Consider the following 15,532-nt stretch of genomic DNA (forward strand, 5'->3'; position numbering starts at 1 on the left):
AGTGGGAACTGGGATTGATATGCAAAATGGGAAAATATATTTTTTAAAAAATTAATTAATTAATTTTAAAAAAGAAAAGAGAAAGGGAAAACCCCTCCCCGGGCACTCAAGAAGCAGAAGCAGGTGAATCTCTATGAGTTCAAGGCCAATCTGGTTCCGGAACAACCAAGGCTACATGGGGAAACCCTGTCTTGAAAAACCAAGAAGAAAAAGGGGGAGGAGGAGGAGGAAAGGAAAGAAAGAGAGAGAGAAAGAGAGAAAGAGAGAAGGAAGGAAGGAAGGAAAGAAGGAAGGAAGGAAGAAAGAAAGAAGAAAGAAAGAAAAGAAAAATCCATTACAGGTGAACCCAGCCACTTGAGTTTTAGTTAATTCTAAATGTAGTTGTTTTGGAATATTACTTTAAGATGGGTTAAATTTGTCTATGCTATGGAACATTTGTTTAATGGTGCAAAGATGTGTTGCATTCTTTTATATTGCATTTGTTTAGGTCTGTGAAGTTGTGTTATTTTGCCTGTCTAAAACGCCTGATTGGGCTAATAAAGAGCTGATGTCTACTCTCACACCTTCTATTCAACATTTTATTGGAGACAATATCAATAAAAAATAGCAAAAAACAAACATCTTTGACTCATGTAGCACTTCTTAAAGGTCTCATTTATATTTTTATTTTTATTGATTAATTTGATTTGATTTTTTAAGACAGGGTTTCTTTATGCAGCTCTGGCTGTCCTGAGACTCACTCATAGAAATCCACCTGCCTCTGCCTTCCTAGTACTGGTATTAAAGATGTGTGCCACCATGCCTGGCTAGAAGATGTCATTTCTTAATATGATCAGACTGATAATTCTTGGACTTTGAAGGTGTACATTTAAACCACAACACCTAGCCTAGATTATTTTATTGTAGAAGTACAACAGACTATGAATATCATCAAATTGTTGCACCAAACAGGAATCATATATTCTTCTAGGAAATACAAACTTCTTTGGGAATAGTAAGCAAATCATTGGCTACCTGGCTGTAAGGAAGGAGGGAAAAGAGATTACCAGGGTCTGATAAAACTTTCAAGGCGATAGATACGCTGTTGCCTTCATTTTGGTGAAGACTTCATAGTTGCTTGTGTATTTATGAAACCTTATCTAAGTATGATTAAATCAAAGTTTAATTACCACACTTTAAACATGTAATTTATTGCATGTCAAATTCTAACACATGTGGTTTTATTTTTTAAAACACATAGAAAAACACAACTATGTAGAGTTGGGCAAATGATTTGAGACATATTAGAAAGAAAGGTACAGAAATGAGCACTTCAAACATAAAAACATATTTAATGTAATTAGTCATCAAGGAAATGATCCCAGAAATCACTTCACACCCACTTGAATGGATAAAAATAAAGGTTGGCAACCCGAAAGTTGATGAGGATGAGAAAGAAAGTGAACTCACACATTTCTGTAGGCGTCTCAATTGCTTAAAACATTCTGGCAGTTGCTAATAACACATACAGCTACCCTATGACGTGGCAAATTCCCCTCCCAGGCTTTTACTCAAGAAAAATTAAAGCTCATGTTCACACAAAAACATACACAACTATTTATATAGTGAATAACAACCCAAATTGGAAACAGCTCACATCGTGACTGAATCAACTAGCTGTACAATGATATGCGACTGACTCAGCAATGAAAGGAAAGGGAGCATATTTCAACAATAGAGAGCGAGCTCAAAAATAGCATAGTAAAGGAAAGAATTCAGACACAAAACCGTATAAAATAGTATATACGTTCTGATTCCATTCTCATGCAATAGTAATAAATACACTGTCAATTTTGAGAAAATTTAGAATAGTGCTTTCCTTGTGGAATCATGCTAGAAATGGGCTGGTATAGGATGCATGGGAAATTTCCAAACTCCTCATAATGGTTTATATCTAGATAGGGGTTTAGGAAAGGAATTTGTACTATTGCAAGGCAAGCACTCTTCAGGCTGAGTTAATTCTCGGGCACCTGATCTTCCTTTCTTATGCTGGATATGCCAAGATTATCTGGATGGCAGGGTGTTTACCTTTGATGCTGATTTTGTCAGCAAATGCTGCAGTTTCACAGAAGCATGCACACATTTCCTTCCTGACCACTTCAAACATCACCTGAATGGATATTGGATGAGCTTCTCATCTCTCTTCTGAGGGCTTTATATTGATCTTTGTTTATTAGTGACTTACTCAGGAAACCACTTTAAGAAAGCAGTTACTAGTGTCACCAAGGATGCACAAAGCAAAACAATGAAATTGACCAGAAAAGTTATCTTGAACAGGCAACTACTTGCAGCACCTCTAAACCAAGACACTGGTTTTGGGATTCATGATATAACCTGCTATTCTGAAATTGGGGTTACTGTTTATTTATTGGTCTGTGCCCCCTACTATACATCCAATACTCTCAAAGGAGCTCTGAGGTGCCTGATGTGTGGCTTTTAAGATAGGCATAAGAGTCTAGTTTTGTTCACGATTGTATTCTCGGTGTATGGCACAATGAAGGCTCATACATGACTTTATGAGGGTTTCTGACTCCTGCACTCTTTTCTTGAGTGTCTTCCCCCAGCTCTCCCATCATTCTGAAAGTCTTAGCCTTGTCAATTTCTTTATTGTCTCCACTACGAATCAATTTATTTTGCTCATTTATTCATTCATCATTCGTTTTTACATTCTTTCCGTGCTTTTTATCTCATCACCCAGGATCCATGTATTTTGCTCTTCCATTCTCACCTACCCCACCTCCTTTCCTCACCCCGCCCCAGACACGCCCCCATCCTTCCCACCCCATTTCATGCCAAAGGTAGCCTACAGGCCGGGCGGGACCGAGGCCGGGGCGGGGCTTCACTCTCAGTACCCCAGGCGGCCCCCCACCCTCCACCCCCAACACCCCGGCTCCGGAAACGCGCCACCGAGCTGCAGGGCTCCGCCAGGCAGGCGCTGGCGGCTCCTTGGCGCTTCCTGCCACGCCGGGCCTGCTTGCACAGCGCCAGCTCCGCTTCTGCGAGGGCCCAGAGTCAGGTGCTGCGGGCCGGGTGAGCGTGCAGACCCCGAGAGGGACGTGCAACTCGAGTGATCATGAGAGATGTGTGCGATCAAGGATGTGCGGCCCAAAAGAGCATGCGGGGCGGCGGGAGGATGTGCTTGGGGGCCTGAGTGAGTGCGTGGACCACGGGAGAATATGCGGAGGAGAGGGCGTCTCCCAAAGAGGAGAGCTGCTCCGCCTTGGGGCAAGCCAAGGGCCGAAGGGGACAGGTCTCTGGTGGTGCGTGAGCATGGAAAGGCCCTGAGGCCTTCTCGTGCAGGGTTGGGGGCAGCGGTCAAAGGCGAGAATTGCGAATGTGCTGAGGTCTGTGCTGCTCTTTGAAGGATGCTAAGAATTGGGAACCGGTCAGGAGCTGGTGGTGGACGCTCCCCACAGCCACCATCGACGTGGAGGCCACAGGGATTGGCGCGGTGGGGGAATGGCTGAAGAGACTTTTTCCCAGAATGGGGGAGGGGGTTGCACCTCTGGGGCCCAGAAGAAGGTTCTGGCTTGGGGATACCTACCTTTTCATTTGAGTTGGGGTTGTGTGAGAATAATGGGAGCAGGCCTGTTGCCTGCTGCAGAGAGCTGAGGGTGCAGAAGGGACTGCTTGCTGGATGAAGAGAGCTTCTACTGTGGCCTTCCTGGGAGTCACATTTTCTGGCGCCACTCCATTGCCCCCTTCTCCTAAACTCCTTTGCTGGTTCCTGCAGTCTGTATTTGGTGATTAATTACATGTCATTTTACACACACGAGTACTCCTACTTGCCTGCTGCCCAAAGCCGATAGTCCTTTTCAGCGTCCCCCCCCCCCCATTCCTGGCCCTCTTCCCAGAGGGCTCACCCTGTACCAGCTGACTCTCTAGCCAGCCTTGGACTCAGAGGCAGGCAGCCCCCTCCGGTGTCCTTGGTCAGTAGAACATTTCCTTCTAATCCTCAGCCTTTACGTTTTCCTTTAGGAGACAATTTCGTATAGGACTAGTTGAATAGCACCTCTCCTAGGTAGGACCACTTGCCTTCTCCCTTCTCCCATTGGGCCTTGTTATAGAAACAACATTCACAGTGTCTGACATCGTCTGGTCCATTGCCCCAAAGTGGTCCTGGACCTAGATTTAGAATTCCATGGCACAGTGATTTCTAGCCTTTTGTCAGTGATAGACCCTTTAGAAAGTCAGCTAAAAAGTGAGTTCTCTTGCCTGAGGTCTGATCACCAGCACAGCTTCAGAAGGAAGCTCCTGGATGGGAAAACGGTCTGATGAGACATGAGGGAACCTCCAAATCTAGACAGCCCCAATGTCTACATGTTGAAATATGCCAATTCCATGACACCCACCCAGACCTGCTGTTCTGCCACTAGATTTTTCATAAGCCTAGCTTCTAACACAATGATCCAGCCCTTCCAAAACTGTTTGGGTTCTTTGGGTGACCTGGGGCAGCTGTATAACCATTCACCATATCCCCAGTTTGGAATCTTTTATATTTGCACAGTGTAACGTCAGTGATTCTATACTTACAATTTATTTTGAATTTTAGAAAGATATCAGTGCATATTCTTGGAGAAATGGAAACATAAATCTTTCCTCAATTAAACACAACAAACACTACAAAATCTCCTTATGGTCTACCTTCTGGCTTTTAATAGAATGGAATAAAGAGGAAAACCTAAACAGAAAGACAGGTGCCCAGGCAATGTGAGAGAGAAAACACATACAGACAAAAGATAACACAGGCACAAATAGCCCAAGAGAAACAGACTTTCCTGGTAAGACAGCCATCACTTTTGGCCTTTTAGGAGTCTCTGCTTTTTGAGTAGCAGCCAACTTTCACAGTACAAGATGGACCTATGAGCTTCTTGCCCACCTCCTGGCCTGCCAGGTTCATTTGGGAACATACATGTCAGGCGCACCTGTAGCCCCGGGGCCCACTCAGTAGGCCTTGCACCCTGGACTCACCTAGGCACACCCAGACCTTGGCAGTGCCGGTTCAGTTACACAGCTTGTCCTGCCCTTGAGCGCTCGTTACCAACGGACAGGTTCCTGGAAGATGCACACATGAGCCTGCTTCTGTTCACCTGAGTTCTTTCAATCCAACAGGTGAGACCGTCCCTGCTGGACTAATCTCTTGGAACTGGTCTAAAACAAGATGAGTCATCCCTGTGTGTCTCTTTTGGGTAAGTCTAGGTGTTTGCAGAATGTGTCTGCTGTGCTGCAGCAAGGCCCATGGGTAGCAGCACAAGACAGTGAAGACGTGTTTGGGTTCCGGAAGCTCATATATGCTAATCTTGATGAACTACTTAGCCAGAAACAATTCTGGCAATCTTAGACACAGTGCCAGGCAAAGAGGTTGCCGGGCAAGGAAAATGGGGAGACCAGGGAATCACAGTGTGGGAGAGGGAGCTGAAAGCACCCATTAGAACCAGATCTCTTTCGAGTGTTCACAACCTTGAAACATATTTGCCCTGGCCCTAAAGGGAACTGAACAGTTAAATTATATGCTCTCTTCTAGCTTGGTTTTCTGGTGGTGTGAAAAAACACCTGATCAAAAGCAACTAAGAGAGGAAAGGGTTTATTGGGCTTGAGGGAAGCCAGGACAGAAAGCATGGTGGAGCGCTACTGACCTGCTCCTGGTTCACTACTTAGCTAGGCTTTTTATACAGCTCGGGCTCTGCTGCCTAAGGACGGGCCCCTCCAACATCAACTATCAACCAAGAAAATCTCTCTTAAACATGGCCACACTACATTTTGATTGATGGGTCTTAGTTGAGTGACTTTGCTGCCACAGAAAGATAATGCCTGTCCAGGGAAGTATAAAAGACACCAAATTATTCACCAGTTTTTATGATATACGTTGTTTTAGCTCCATGTTGAATTCAACTCCCAATTTCTGTTCTTTCAGGTAAAAATACAGTGATTATTTTGGGTCCCTTAACATTTGTAATTCCATGCAATAAATTCAAATAATTTGCTTAGGTAAAACTTACTTTATGGCTGAATAACACTTTATTGTGTCTTATACCGTATTCTATTTATCTGCTGTTGGATACTCAGGCAAATTCTATGAATAATACTGCAGTAAACACATATGTGGAAGTATCAATGACTATACATTAACACATTTTTTTAAAAATGTACATATTGTTCTGAAGCAGGATTTGCTCGGCAGGTGAGGTCTGCTGTTCTAGAACTCACACTTGGCCAGCCCCGCAATGAACACTTACACGGTTGGCGTGCATGGTTTCTCGCAGCAGATGGTTATTAAACAGCTGCAGCAGCCATGGACTTGGCTAGACCCAACATGAAGTTTGCAGTTGACCTTGACAAAGCCTTTGTGTCCCATGGAAAGAAAGACAGTCTTATTTGCCTTGAAAGATTGTTTTCCTGCGGGGATTCCCCCAGCTTCCTTTCCCACTTACTAGTATGCCATAGAAAATTCTTTTTTTTTATTTTTTAAATTTATTTATTTATTAAGGATTTCTGCCTCGTCCCCACAACCGCTTCCCATTTCCCTCCCCCTCCCCCGATCAAGTCCCCCTCCCTCATCTGCTCGAAGAGCAATCAGGGTTCCCTGACCTGTGGGAAGCCCAAGGACTGCCCACCTCTATCCAGGTCTCGTAAGGTGAGCATTCAAACTGCCTAGGCTCCCACAAATCCAGTACGTGCAGTAGGATCAAAACCCACTGCAATTGTTCTTGAGTTCTCAGTATTCCTCATTGTCCGCTATGTTCAGCTAGTCCGGATTTATCCCATGCTTTTTCAGGCCTAGGCCAAGGATTCAGGGTATGTTTTTCTATCCTGAATAAAAGTGTCTTATGTTCAAGGTTAGCGTTGCCCTCCACGTCCACTGGGTGCACTCCAATTACTTTCATATTCTATATGGAGTTGATTGGACCTTGATCGCCAAAGATCCATTTCAGAAGGCAATGGTCACCTGTGCTTGTCACTGTTGTCACAGCATCCAGCTTCTTTTCTAGATTATATTCCATCATTTTAAAGTGGAATAGTTGTACAACACAGACACTAAGTGACCCAGTTGTCTTCAGGATCGGTGGATTCATGTCTATTATCATTTTTAAGTGATTTTCCTATACCTAGGATAAGCCTTTTTCCTGCTACACTTAGCTAATTGCATAGAGATTTAGTTACTTTTGTGAAAGCAGGGCCCACCTTTTCCCTCTTGTTTTCATGAGTACCTTTTAAATTATCTCTGTGTGGTCAGGGGCTCTGTTATTGTGGGTGGCAGTCACATAGCCACCAGGAGCTAACGTGCTCTCAAGCCAAATCCCTAGGGTGAACTAGTACAGGAAGGGCTGCTTCTATTGCTATATAGGAAGAATAATTAACAGTTCTTTTAGAGTTGTAGCTCCACGGCTTTAACAGTTTATCATGCCACTTAAGAAAAAACACTTCAGTGGGATTAGTTCCATTAAAGGTGTGTGTGTGTGTGTGTGTGTGTGTGTGTGTGTGTGTGTGTGTGTGAGAGAGAGAGAGAGAGAGAGAGAGAGAGAGAGAGAGAGAGATAGGAAAAGTATAATGTATTTATGCAGCGAGGCTCTGCAATGGCATAATGATAGTATGGTTTAAAGGTAGCTGTGAAACATAGGCCTACATCATGCCATGTCCTACATGTTGCCAGGAGCTGCTACAGACACTGGGAATTTAGGGGTAGCCAATGGAGAAAAGGTACTGTCCTGTTAGATCAGATTTTCTTTTTATGAGAAAAACAAGCAACTTCAAAGGAGAATTTTTCATTAGTGAAAATGTTTGGAGGAAACTGCCAGGGCTGGAGAATAAAGAGGTTTTAAGGAAGTGACATTTGCATTAAGGTCTGAATTATTAGATGAAACCTCCTACGATAAGAGATGGTATTCTTGGCAGGTTCACAGGCTTTGAGGGCCACAACCTTGGCATCTGTATATCTGCGTGAAAGTCAGTGTGTCTGAATTGGTTGATTTTGAAGGGGGGCAGGATATGCATTTGTGCTCTAGACCAAAGCTTATTACTGGCTTGAAGGCAAGAAAAGGTTTATAGTAGACCATCTTTTCCCTGAAGTACATCCATGATGTGATGTCCCATTTCACTTGAAGTGAGTTGTTTTAAAAACAAAATCGTTTATAAATTTATGATCAGTTCATTGTGTTTGTTTAAGAAGCCCAAATCAGAAGAATTTTATTAAGACAGAGGATCACCGCTTTGGTGGCACTGGGACAAAGAGAGGGTTTGTCCACTGAATATCTCTTCATGAACTCACACATTTGGATAAACACTTTTGCTAAACAGCTAAAAATGCGTAGGAGGGCTTGCAAGGACTTTTGGGTGACATTAGACCTTCTTCTGCTCATATCTTTCTATAAAGCTGATAGCTTAAGGAGATGGTTCCAAGAAGGCTGTGCCTAGACTTCCTGGTCACTCCCCCTTCACAGGCTGCTGACAGGTTTCCACTAGTCCTCTTTGTTTCACTGCATATGGTTATCCTAAGAAATGCTGATCTTTTTATATGCCCTCAAGGGCCATTCTCCTGCCATCTCCTTGGTCTCAGCCCTGTTCTCTGGCATGCTGACCATCTGTCTTATCCCACATTTACCTGCCAAACGCTATCTAAAATTGGTCTTTTCTGATATCAATAAAATTCAGCTTGATGTCTAAAAAGCCACACATTAAAGAAACTGAAAATGTGTCTTTCCCGACCTTATCTCTCTTCCTTTGTAGCTACACAAACATTGAATCAATGTGCTTATTCTAGCTCCAGGTCAGACTCAGTGTTTTCCTTTTTTCTATGAAAATGTGTTTTCTCTGCTTTCTTTCTCCTCTTTGGGTTTTCAGGCAAATGTTATCCCTACCTGTATCTTCACATTTTTGTAATCTGCTGCATGTTATTCTAGTCTGGCCACCTGTTGATTTTTATATGAAACCTTTCAAGTTTTCTTCTTGCTCTGAGTTCTAGGACCTTTCAGTAGAATTTTCAGAACTCTGAGCCAGCCTGGTCATTCACCTTCTCCCCACATACTTTTTTTGTGTATTGAGATTAGACTCTTCCTATTGGTTACAGAATACTGTTTTCTGTGCTTTTTCTTTTAACATGTCTGTGTCCTTTACACCTTTTTAGACAGTATGCACTCTTCTTTTTTAATACATTCTAACAATCTGTCCTTCTAATTGAAGTGTGTAACCCATCATTTAGCGTAATGATCTGTGTTTAAGTTTGCTGTCCTGCTATTTATTTCCATTTGCCCCATCTCTTCTCTTCCCTTTACTTTTCTTATATGTTTAGCAACTGCATTTTCTTGAAATGATCAGTTAAATTTCAAAGATTTTGAAATGCAGAAGGTGAAAGTCTTATGTTTCCCTATGGCTTTACACTCTTCGTGTATTTCTAAATCTGATTCCATTTTCTTCCACCTGAATGTTTTCTTTTAGTATATTCTTTTTTTTTTTAAAGTTTTTCGAGACAGGGTTTCTCTGTAGCTTTTTGGAGCCTGTCCTGGCACTAGCTCTTGTAGACCAGGCTGGCCTCGAACTCACAGAGATCCGCCTGCCTCTGCCTCCTGAGTGCTGGGATTAAAGGCGTGCGCCACCACCACCCGACTCTTTTAGTATATTCTATGGTACAGAGCTGCTAATGACAAATTGTCTAAACGTTGGCTTTTGTATAAAATATTTATTCTTCATTTTTGATTAATATTTTTTCTGACTATAAAATTTTATAAGACTTAATTGCTTTCTTTCTTTTGCATCATTTCTTTCCTCCAGGTACTTTTAAGAGTTTTCTCTTACCATTTTTAGAAATTGAATTTTGATGGTAGCTCTCTCTCTGGCTTCATTTAGGTAACAGTTGTTGCCATGTCTTCATGTTTTCCACTGTTTCTCATAGTATCAAATCTACTAATGACACCCAGTGAAATTTTTAATTTTATATACATTTATCTGCAAAAATTTCATTTGGTTCTTTTTATTTTATATCTTCTGTATCTCCCCATGTCCTTGTTTTTCTTTCAGTGCTGGGGCATAATTAAATTATCATTTTTCTTTATCTATTAGTTCTATCCATTTTTGGATGCTTCTTTGACTGTTATCTTAACTGTTGGTGGCATATTTTGTGTTTCTTGGCAGTTCAATTTTTACTGGGAATTACATGTTATAATGATTAGTTTGTTGAGTGTCTAGACTTTGAGGGTTACAAGTAGTTATTTGTAGGTCACTTTGATGTCATTGGGGCCGGTACTAAGTTTTTATAAGGCAGATCTTTTGTAGTTTGGACTTTAAGGATAGACAGATCTTACCGTTACGTCATGGTCCCTCTGTATTGGCCTCTGAATGTCCCTGGGAATCATAAAAACTCTATGTGAGTTGGTAAGATCTTGGGAACTGTTCACCTTACAGTCCTTGGGAGTTTCATTCAGTACTTGTAGTCAGAAAAGATTCAAGGGAAGCCTTTTCACTTCTTTTTCCTACCTAGCACAGTGCTTTCTGAACTCTGCTCTGCAACTTCCCTCTTCCCCTGCCACCCTGAAGCTTCTGTTGAGGTTGCTAAGCTCTGTCCATTTGCTTTCACCCCTCCTACACTCTCATTCTGGACATTGCTACCAAGCAGAGCACTAAACTGGTGACAAGACTTGCCTTATTTGTTTCTCTTGCAGTCTTGATCCTGGGCTTCCTACTACCCTGGTATTAAAAACTGTTGTTGAACACATGTTTGTAACTTGTTACTCTACCATGGCCATACATGTGGACATTTTCATTTACCTTTTCAAAGATGCCATAGTTAAGTCTTTCTGAGTACCTGGGGTTTTGTTGTCCTTCAGATAATGCTAAAATGCTTCCTTTTCACTTAATATTGAGTTGTATTGAGTTGACATCAGAATGTGGAGGAAAAGGTCACCCACATACACATGTAATGTTTTCTTTATCAATGTAGTGTTTGAATAACTTTTCTTAGAAGTACTTTTCTCCAGGTATTTTTTCAACTTCCCATTTTGTTGAATAACATAAGAGAGTTCTTCATGGTTTTCTCCCAATGACTTATTATACTAGGGTGTACTTTTAAAGACCCCACTGCTAGTAAAGAAGTTCAGGTTCTTGCTCTTTGTCATCTCTCTTCCTTTCTGTGGCCTCATCAGTTTCAAGTGTCCATGAAAGGACCCCTTATCTCTGAGTTAGTTCTTCTGGTACTCTCTTTAGTGTGCTTCTTCCCTTTATAGTATGAGTATTGAACTCACCCAGGCTTACTTTAGGGAAACTCTGTAGTCAGCCAGTCTCTGGCAGCTAGTCTTCCTACCAGCAGCTCTCTGTAGCTATCTCCGACTCTGCCTAGACTGGCATTTGTTTGTCTTATCTTGCCCTCCTCTGGCCTACCTATATTAATTCTTTCCCAGCCTACTTTCCTGCTGTTTCATATATGTTTTCTCAGGCACACACATGCTCTGCCTTGTCATTCTGCCCCGCCTGAGAGAGAAGACTCTGTAAGATTTAAAACTACAAAATAAGAAGTCACTAATGCCATCCCAGGGGACCCAGAAACAGGGCTGTCATTACTCACAGCTTTTTTCACTTTCCTTAGCTCTACCTGCTCCCCAAGACGGAGCCCCAGGAAACCAGGTCCTGGCAGTCCCTCTTGAGATGCCGGAGGCCCAGGTGAGCTGTGCTTCCCTCTTGCCTTGCTTGAGATTCTTGTCACTGCTCCCTGATTTTGGCCTCAGCCTTTGCTTCTTGCCCAGCATGACTTGCAGCAGAGTGTGAGCCCTGGCTACTGCCCTTTTTCCTGTCCTCTGCTTCTCTCCCATAGGCTGCCAAGGAATGGATGTCCAGTGTGCTTATGATGCCCATTGTATATGTGAGAAAGCTAAGTCTGTGTTCTTTGGGAAGACAATGGGAGTCCCATGCTAGACAGCCCAGGTCTCATTGTGCTTGATCATGTTTTCTTTCTAGGACTCCTTGGGATTGTGGTTGGAGCTCCACATTAGTAACATACACCGATGTGAATATTTCAGGCCCTATCCTTCTTGCCCCCGACATCACTGGTGCCACCCTTCCTTATTACAGATTAGGTTAAAAGACTGACTATCAATGGATTTATTTCAGGACTTGGTGTCATTTGATGTTGTACCGTGGTACCTCACAGAACAGAACTGGCTGAATCTGAGTCTGAACCTGGAGCAGCAGGCAGTGGCATATTCCAGGACTGTGACCTCCATTGGTAAGGATGTTCCCAGAGCTTTTCAGACTCACCATCTACTGAAAGTGGAGCTGAGGATACATGGCCACCCACACACCATTTCACTCAACAACAGCTCCCCCAACTCCTCATGGCATGGAAAAATCTCTTCATTCCCATCTTTCACTTGAAGGACATTAGAACAGTAGTCAGTGAAATGGCTGAGCAGGTAAAAGTTCTTGCCACAGAAGCCTGCTGACCTCAGTTCAATCCCCAGAAGTAGGAGGAGACAATCAATTTGTGCAAGTTGTCCTCTGACTTCCACAAGCACACCATGGTATGAACATCCACACATAGTCACACACACACTAAAGAAATAAATGCAAAAATTAAAATTAGAGCAAACCTGTCATAATTTAGAGTATTTTTAAAATGCAGTACATTGTCTTCAAATAAAAAACATATCAAACATTAAATTGATCAGAACAATGCTATATCTTAATCATAAGGCTGAGATGATAAATTATACCAATATATACAAATAAATGCAATATATATAGTATATATGTACTATATATACTATGGTATATTGTACATACACATACACACACACATAAATTATACCAATCATATGGCCAGTTGATTGAAGGTCATTGTTGAGAGCTCTTGTTTATCCATTAGGTATTTGCATGGGGTGGGGGATTTTTTGAAGAAGGAACAGTTAAGAGTTTGGTTTAAGTGTTGTAGAGGTCTGGGAAGAGCATGACATTCAGCAGTGGGGTACTGGGGTGACTCAGTGAACAAGGAGCTAAGTTCATGTGGCCAAGATGCTAGCTACTGTTTTTCTGGGGCCTCTGCTGAGGGCCCAGAGCCTGCCTCCTTAGAGTCCCCCAGAAGGAGCTGGTACTTGGGAAATGCATTTGAACTGCATGTGTGACTTACATAAGAAAGTCATAGACAGCCCAGGAGATTTGGAGGGGATCTCCTTTGACAGCTCTTCTCCTGTTCCTTCATGCTGATATCACCAGCCGTCTTCTTCCGTTAACAGGAGTTCCTGTTGTGAGTCCTGCTTTGGTATCTCACCTGTCACAAGGACAAATTCTGTTGGTATCAGATCCATCCCTCAACACAGATCACACTAAGCACCCTGGTGAGCATAAAGGGAACATGAAGAAGCATGAGGAAATTTGGGAGAGGGGTACAGATTTGGGTTGTGTGGGGCTGCTGAGCTCTTAGGGTTGATGTTTCCAACTCAGGAAGACCAGCTAAGATTGGGGAGTCTACAGTTAGTGTCAAGAGGTCCCCTGAAGCTCTGGTAATGAGTTGTGACTGTACCCTTGCTCAAAGCTCCTTTGATAAGCAATGGCCACAATCAGGACTCCCCCACATTTCCCTTTGGCGCTTGCTTCTGCTAGCTTACAGGCCCTCCCTTGCTGGTTCTCAGCAGTTGCAGGAGAGGGGTTTATCAACAAAGGAAAGTAACCTTTTTCCTGGGCCCTCTATAAACTGTTGTGTGTCATTTATCATTGTAGAAAGCTCCTCCGTGACCTCCCACCAGAAGATGGCTGAAGAAGCCCAGCTGCAAGAGATGGCGTCCAGGAGCTCCCCGAGGGCCAATGACCCCAGCGCTGAGGTCAAACAGAATGGGGACTCTGGGGGAAGGGGAGGGAGCCCACAAAGTCTGCCCATAGAACACCATTTTGCATGTAAAGAGTGTGGGGACACCTTCCGCCTTAAAGTGCTCCTTGTTCAGCACCAGAGGGTTCACAGTGAGGAGAAGGGCTGGGAGTGTGGCGATTGCGGGAAGGTCTTCAGGGGGGTGTCAGAATTTAATGAGCACAGGAAGAGCCACGCAGCTGTGGCCACTCAGCCCCAGCCTGGCCCCAGTGGGGCTCTGGAAGATGCCTTGCAAAAAAGGGAGCAAATGGAGAGGGAGGCAAAGCCCTTTGAGTGTGAGGAGTGCGGGAAAAGGTTTAAGAAGAACGCAGGCCTTAGTCAGCACCTGAGGGTGCACAGCAGAGAGAAGCCCTTTGATTGTGAGGAGTGTGGGCAGTCCTTCAAAGCCAACACCAACCTCTTTCGACATCAGAAGCTCCACAGTTCGGAAAAGCCCTTTGCGTGCAAGGCGTGCAGCAGGGATTTCCTGGACCGCCAGGAACTACCCAAGCACCAGAGGATGCACACGGGCCACCTGCCCTTCGACTGCGATGACTGCGGCAAGTCCTTCCGTGGTGTCAACGGCCTGGCAGAGCACCAGCGCATCCACAGCGGCGCCAAACCCTACGGCTGTCCTCACTGCGGCAAGCTGTTCCGGAGGAGCTCAGAGCTCACCAAGCACCGGAGGATCCACACGGGTGAGAAGCCCTATGAGTGCACCCAGTGTGGCAAGGCCTTCCGCCAGAGCTCCAGCCTGCTGGAGCACACTCGCATCCACAGCGATGAGCGGCCTTATGCCTGTGGCGAGTGCGGCAAGGCATTCAGGGGGCCTTCTGACCTCATCAAGCACCGGCGCATCCACAGCGGACTGAAACCCTATGAGTGCGACAAGTGTGGCAAGGCATTCCGGAGGAGCTCAGGCCTGAGCCGCCACAGGCGGATCCACAGTGCGGCCAGGCACTGTGAGTGCAGTGAGTGTGGTCGTGTGTTCAAGAGGCACTCAGCACTGCAGAAGCACCAGCCCTCCCATCACCAGTAGACACTGCCCTAGGACCTGTAGCAGGGGTCCACAGAGGCCATAGCCCAGTCAAAGGAGATGAACAGTTTTGTAGCGCTTCTTCTATCTATTTTGTTGTGTGAGAGGTTGAAATGATTTGTACTGCCACCAGCAATTTATAAATGTTCATGTTTCCCAGTAGACCTATTGAAAGTGACTTTTACCATTTTAACATAGCTTGCCTACTTTTCCTTGCAGAAAATACCATCAAGGTATTTTAATCCTCATATCCAGAACGAGAAGAAAAAATCTGCATATGGGGGTCTAAGTAGGGAGCTGGGGGGTCCTTGCGAAGCTCTACCCCTGAGGGAAATTCAATGGCGTCAGAATGATGATGCACCTTTCTTGAAAGGAAAATTGCCCCGAGGTATTGGCCTACTTGAATTTATAAAATTTTAGGGATTGTAAATAGATCAAATAGCATAATATTTAATTTATTAATTTAGTTATACATACATATTGTAAATCACATTATATGGACTAATATATTAATGTAGAGAATTTACCATACTTTTTCACCATACTCCATTTGTTTCTAACTCTTGATGTACATTTTTTGACCTCACCAACATGGGACCCTGTTTGAGTCATCAGCCACCTCTATTTGTGCTGTG

The 15,532-nt window shown here is 43.7% G+C and overlaps 1 protein-coding gene across 2 annotated transcripts; it reads left to right on the forward strand.

Moving 5' to 3' along the window:
- Positions 1 to 2,945: 2,945 nt before the first annotated feature.
- On the forward strand, positions 2,946 to 14,900 carry LOC121437262 (zinc finger protein 275). Of its 2 annotated transcripts, XM_041637122.1 has the most exons (6): positions 2,946 to 3,069; positions 5,152 to 5,228; positions 11,612 to 11,685; positions 12,133 to 12,247; positions 13,254 to 13,355; positions 13,738 to 14,900. In XM_041637122.1, the coding sequence occupies exons 2-6, from the start codon at positions 5,201 to 5,203 to the stop codon at positions 14,898 to 14,900; spliced, it is 1,482 nt and encodes a 493-aa protein (XP_041493056.1). In that variant the 5' UTR covers positions 2,946 to 3,069; positions 5,152 to 5,200. The 2 variants fall into 2 exon arrangements, with proteins under 2 accessions (XP_041493056.1, XP_041493057.1); XM_041637123.1 differs by lacking the exons at positions 2,946 to 3,069; positions 11,612 to 11,685 and having other exon boundaries at positions 5,218 to 5,228.
- The last annotated feature ends 632 nt before the right edge of the window (positions 14,901 to 15,532 follow it).

Source organism: Microtus oregoni, unplaced genomic scaffold (genome assembly GCF_018167655.1).
Source record: "Microtus oregoni isolate MIOR12 unplaced genomic scaffold, Mior012 000050F_ref0000143, whole genome shotgun sequence".
Lineage (NCBI taxonomy): Eukaryota > Metazoa > Chordata > Mammalia > Rodentia > Cricetidae > Microtus > Microtus oregoni.

Excerpts from the sequence above, each read along its gene's own strand:
- LOC121437262 (XM_041637122.1), top strand. The coding sequence starts at position 5,201 with ATGAGTCATCCCTGTGTGTCTCTTTTGG. Across the intron at positions 5,229-11,611 it reads TCCCTGTGTGTCTCTTTTGG|CTCTACCTGCTCCCCAAGAC; the intron begins GTAAGTCTAGGT and ends CACTTTCCTTAG. Across the intron at positions 12,248-13,253 it reads CAGGACTGTGACCTCCATTG|GAGTTCCTGTTGTGAGTCCT; the intron begins GTAAGGATGTTC and ends TTCCGTTAACAG.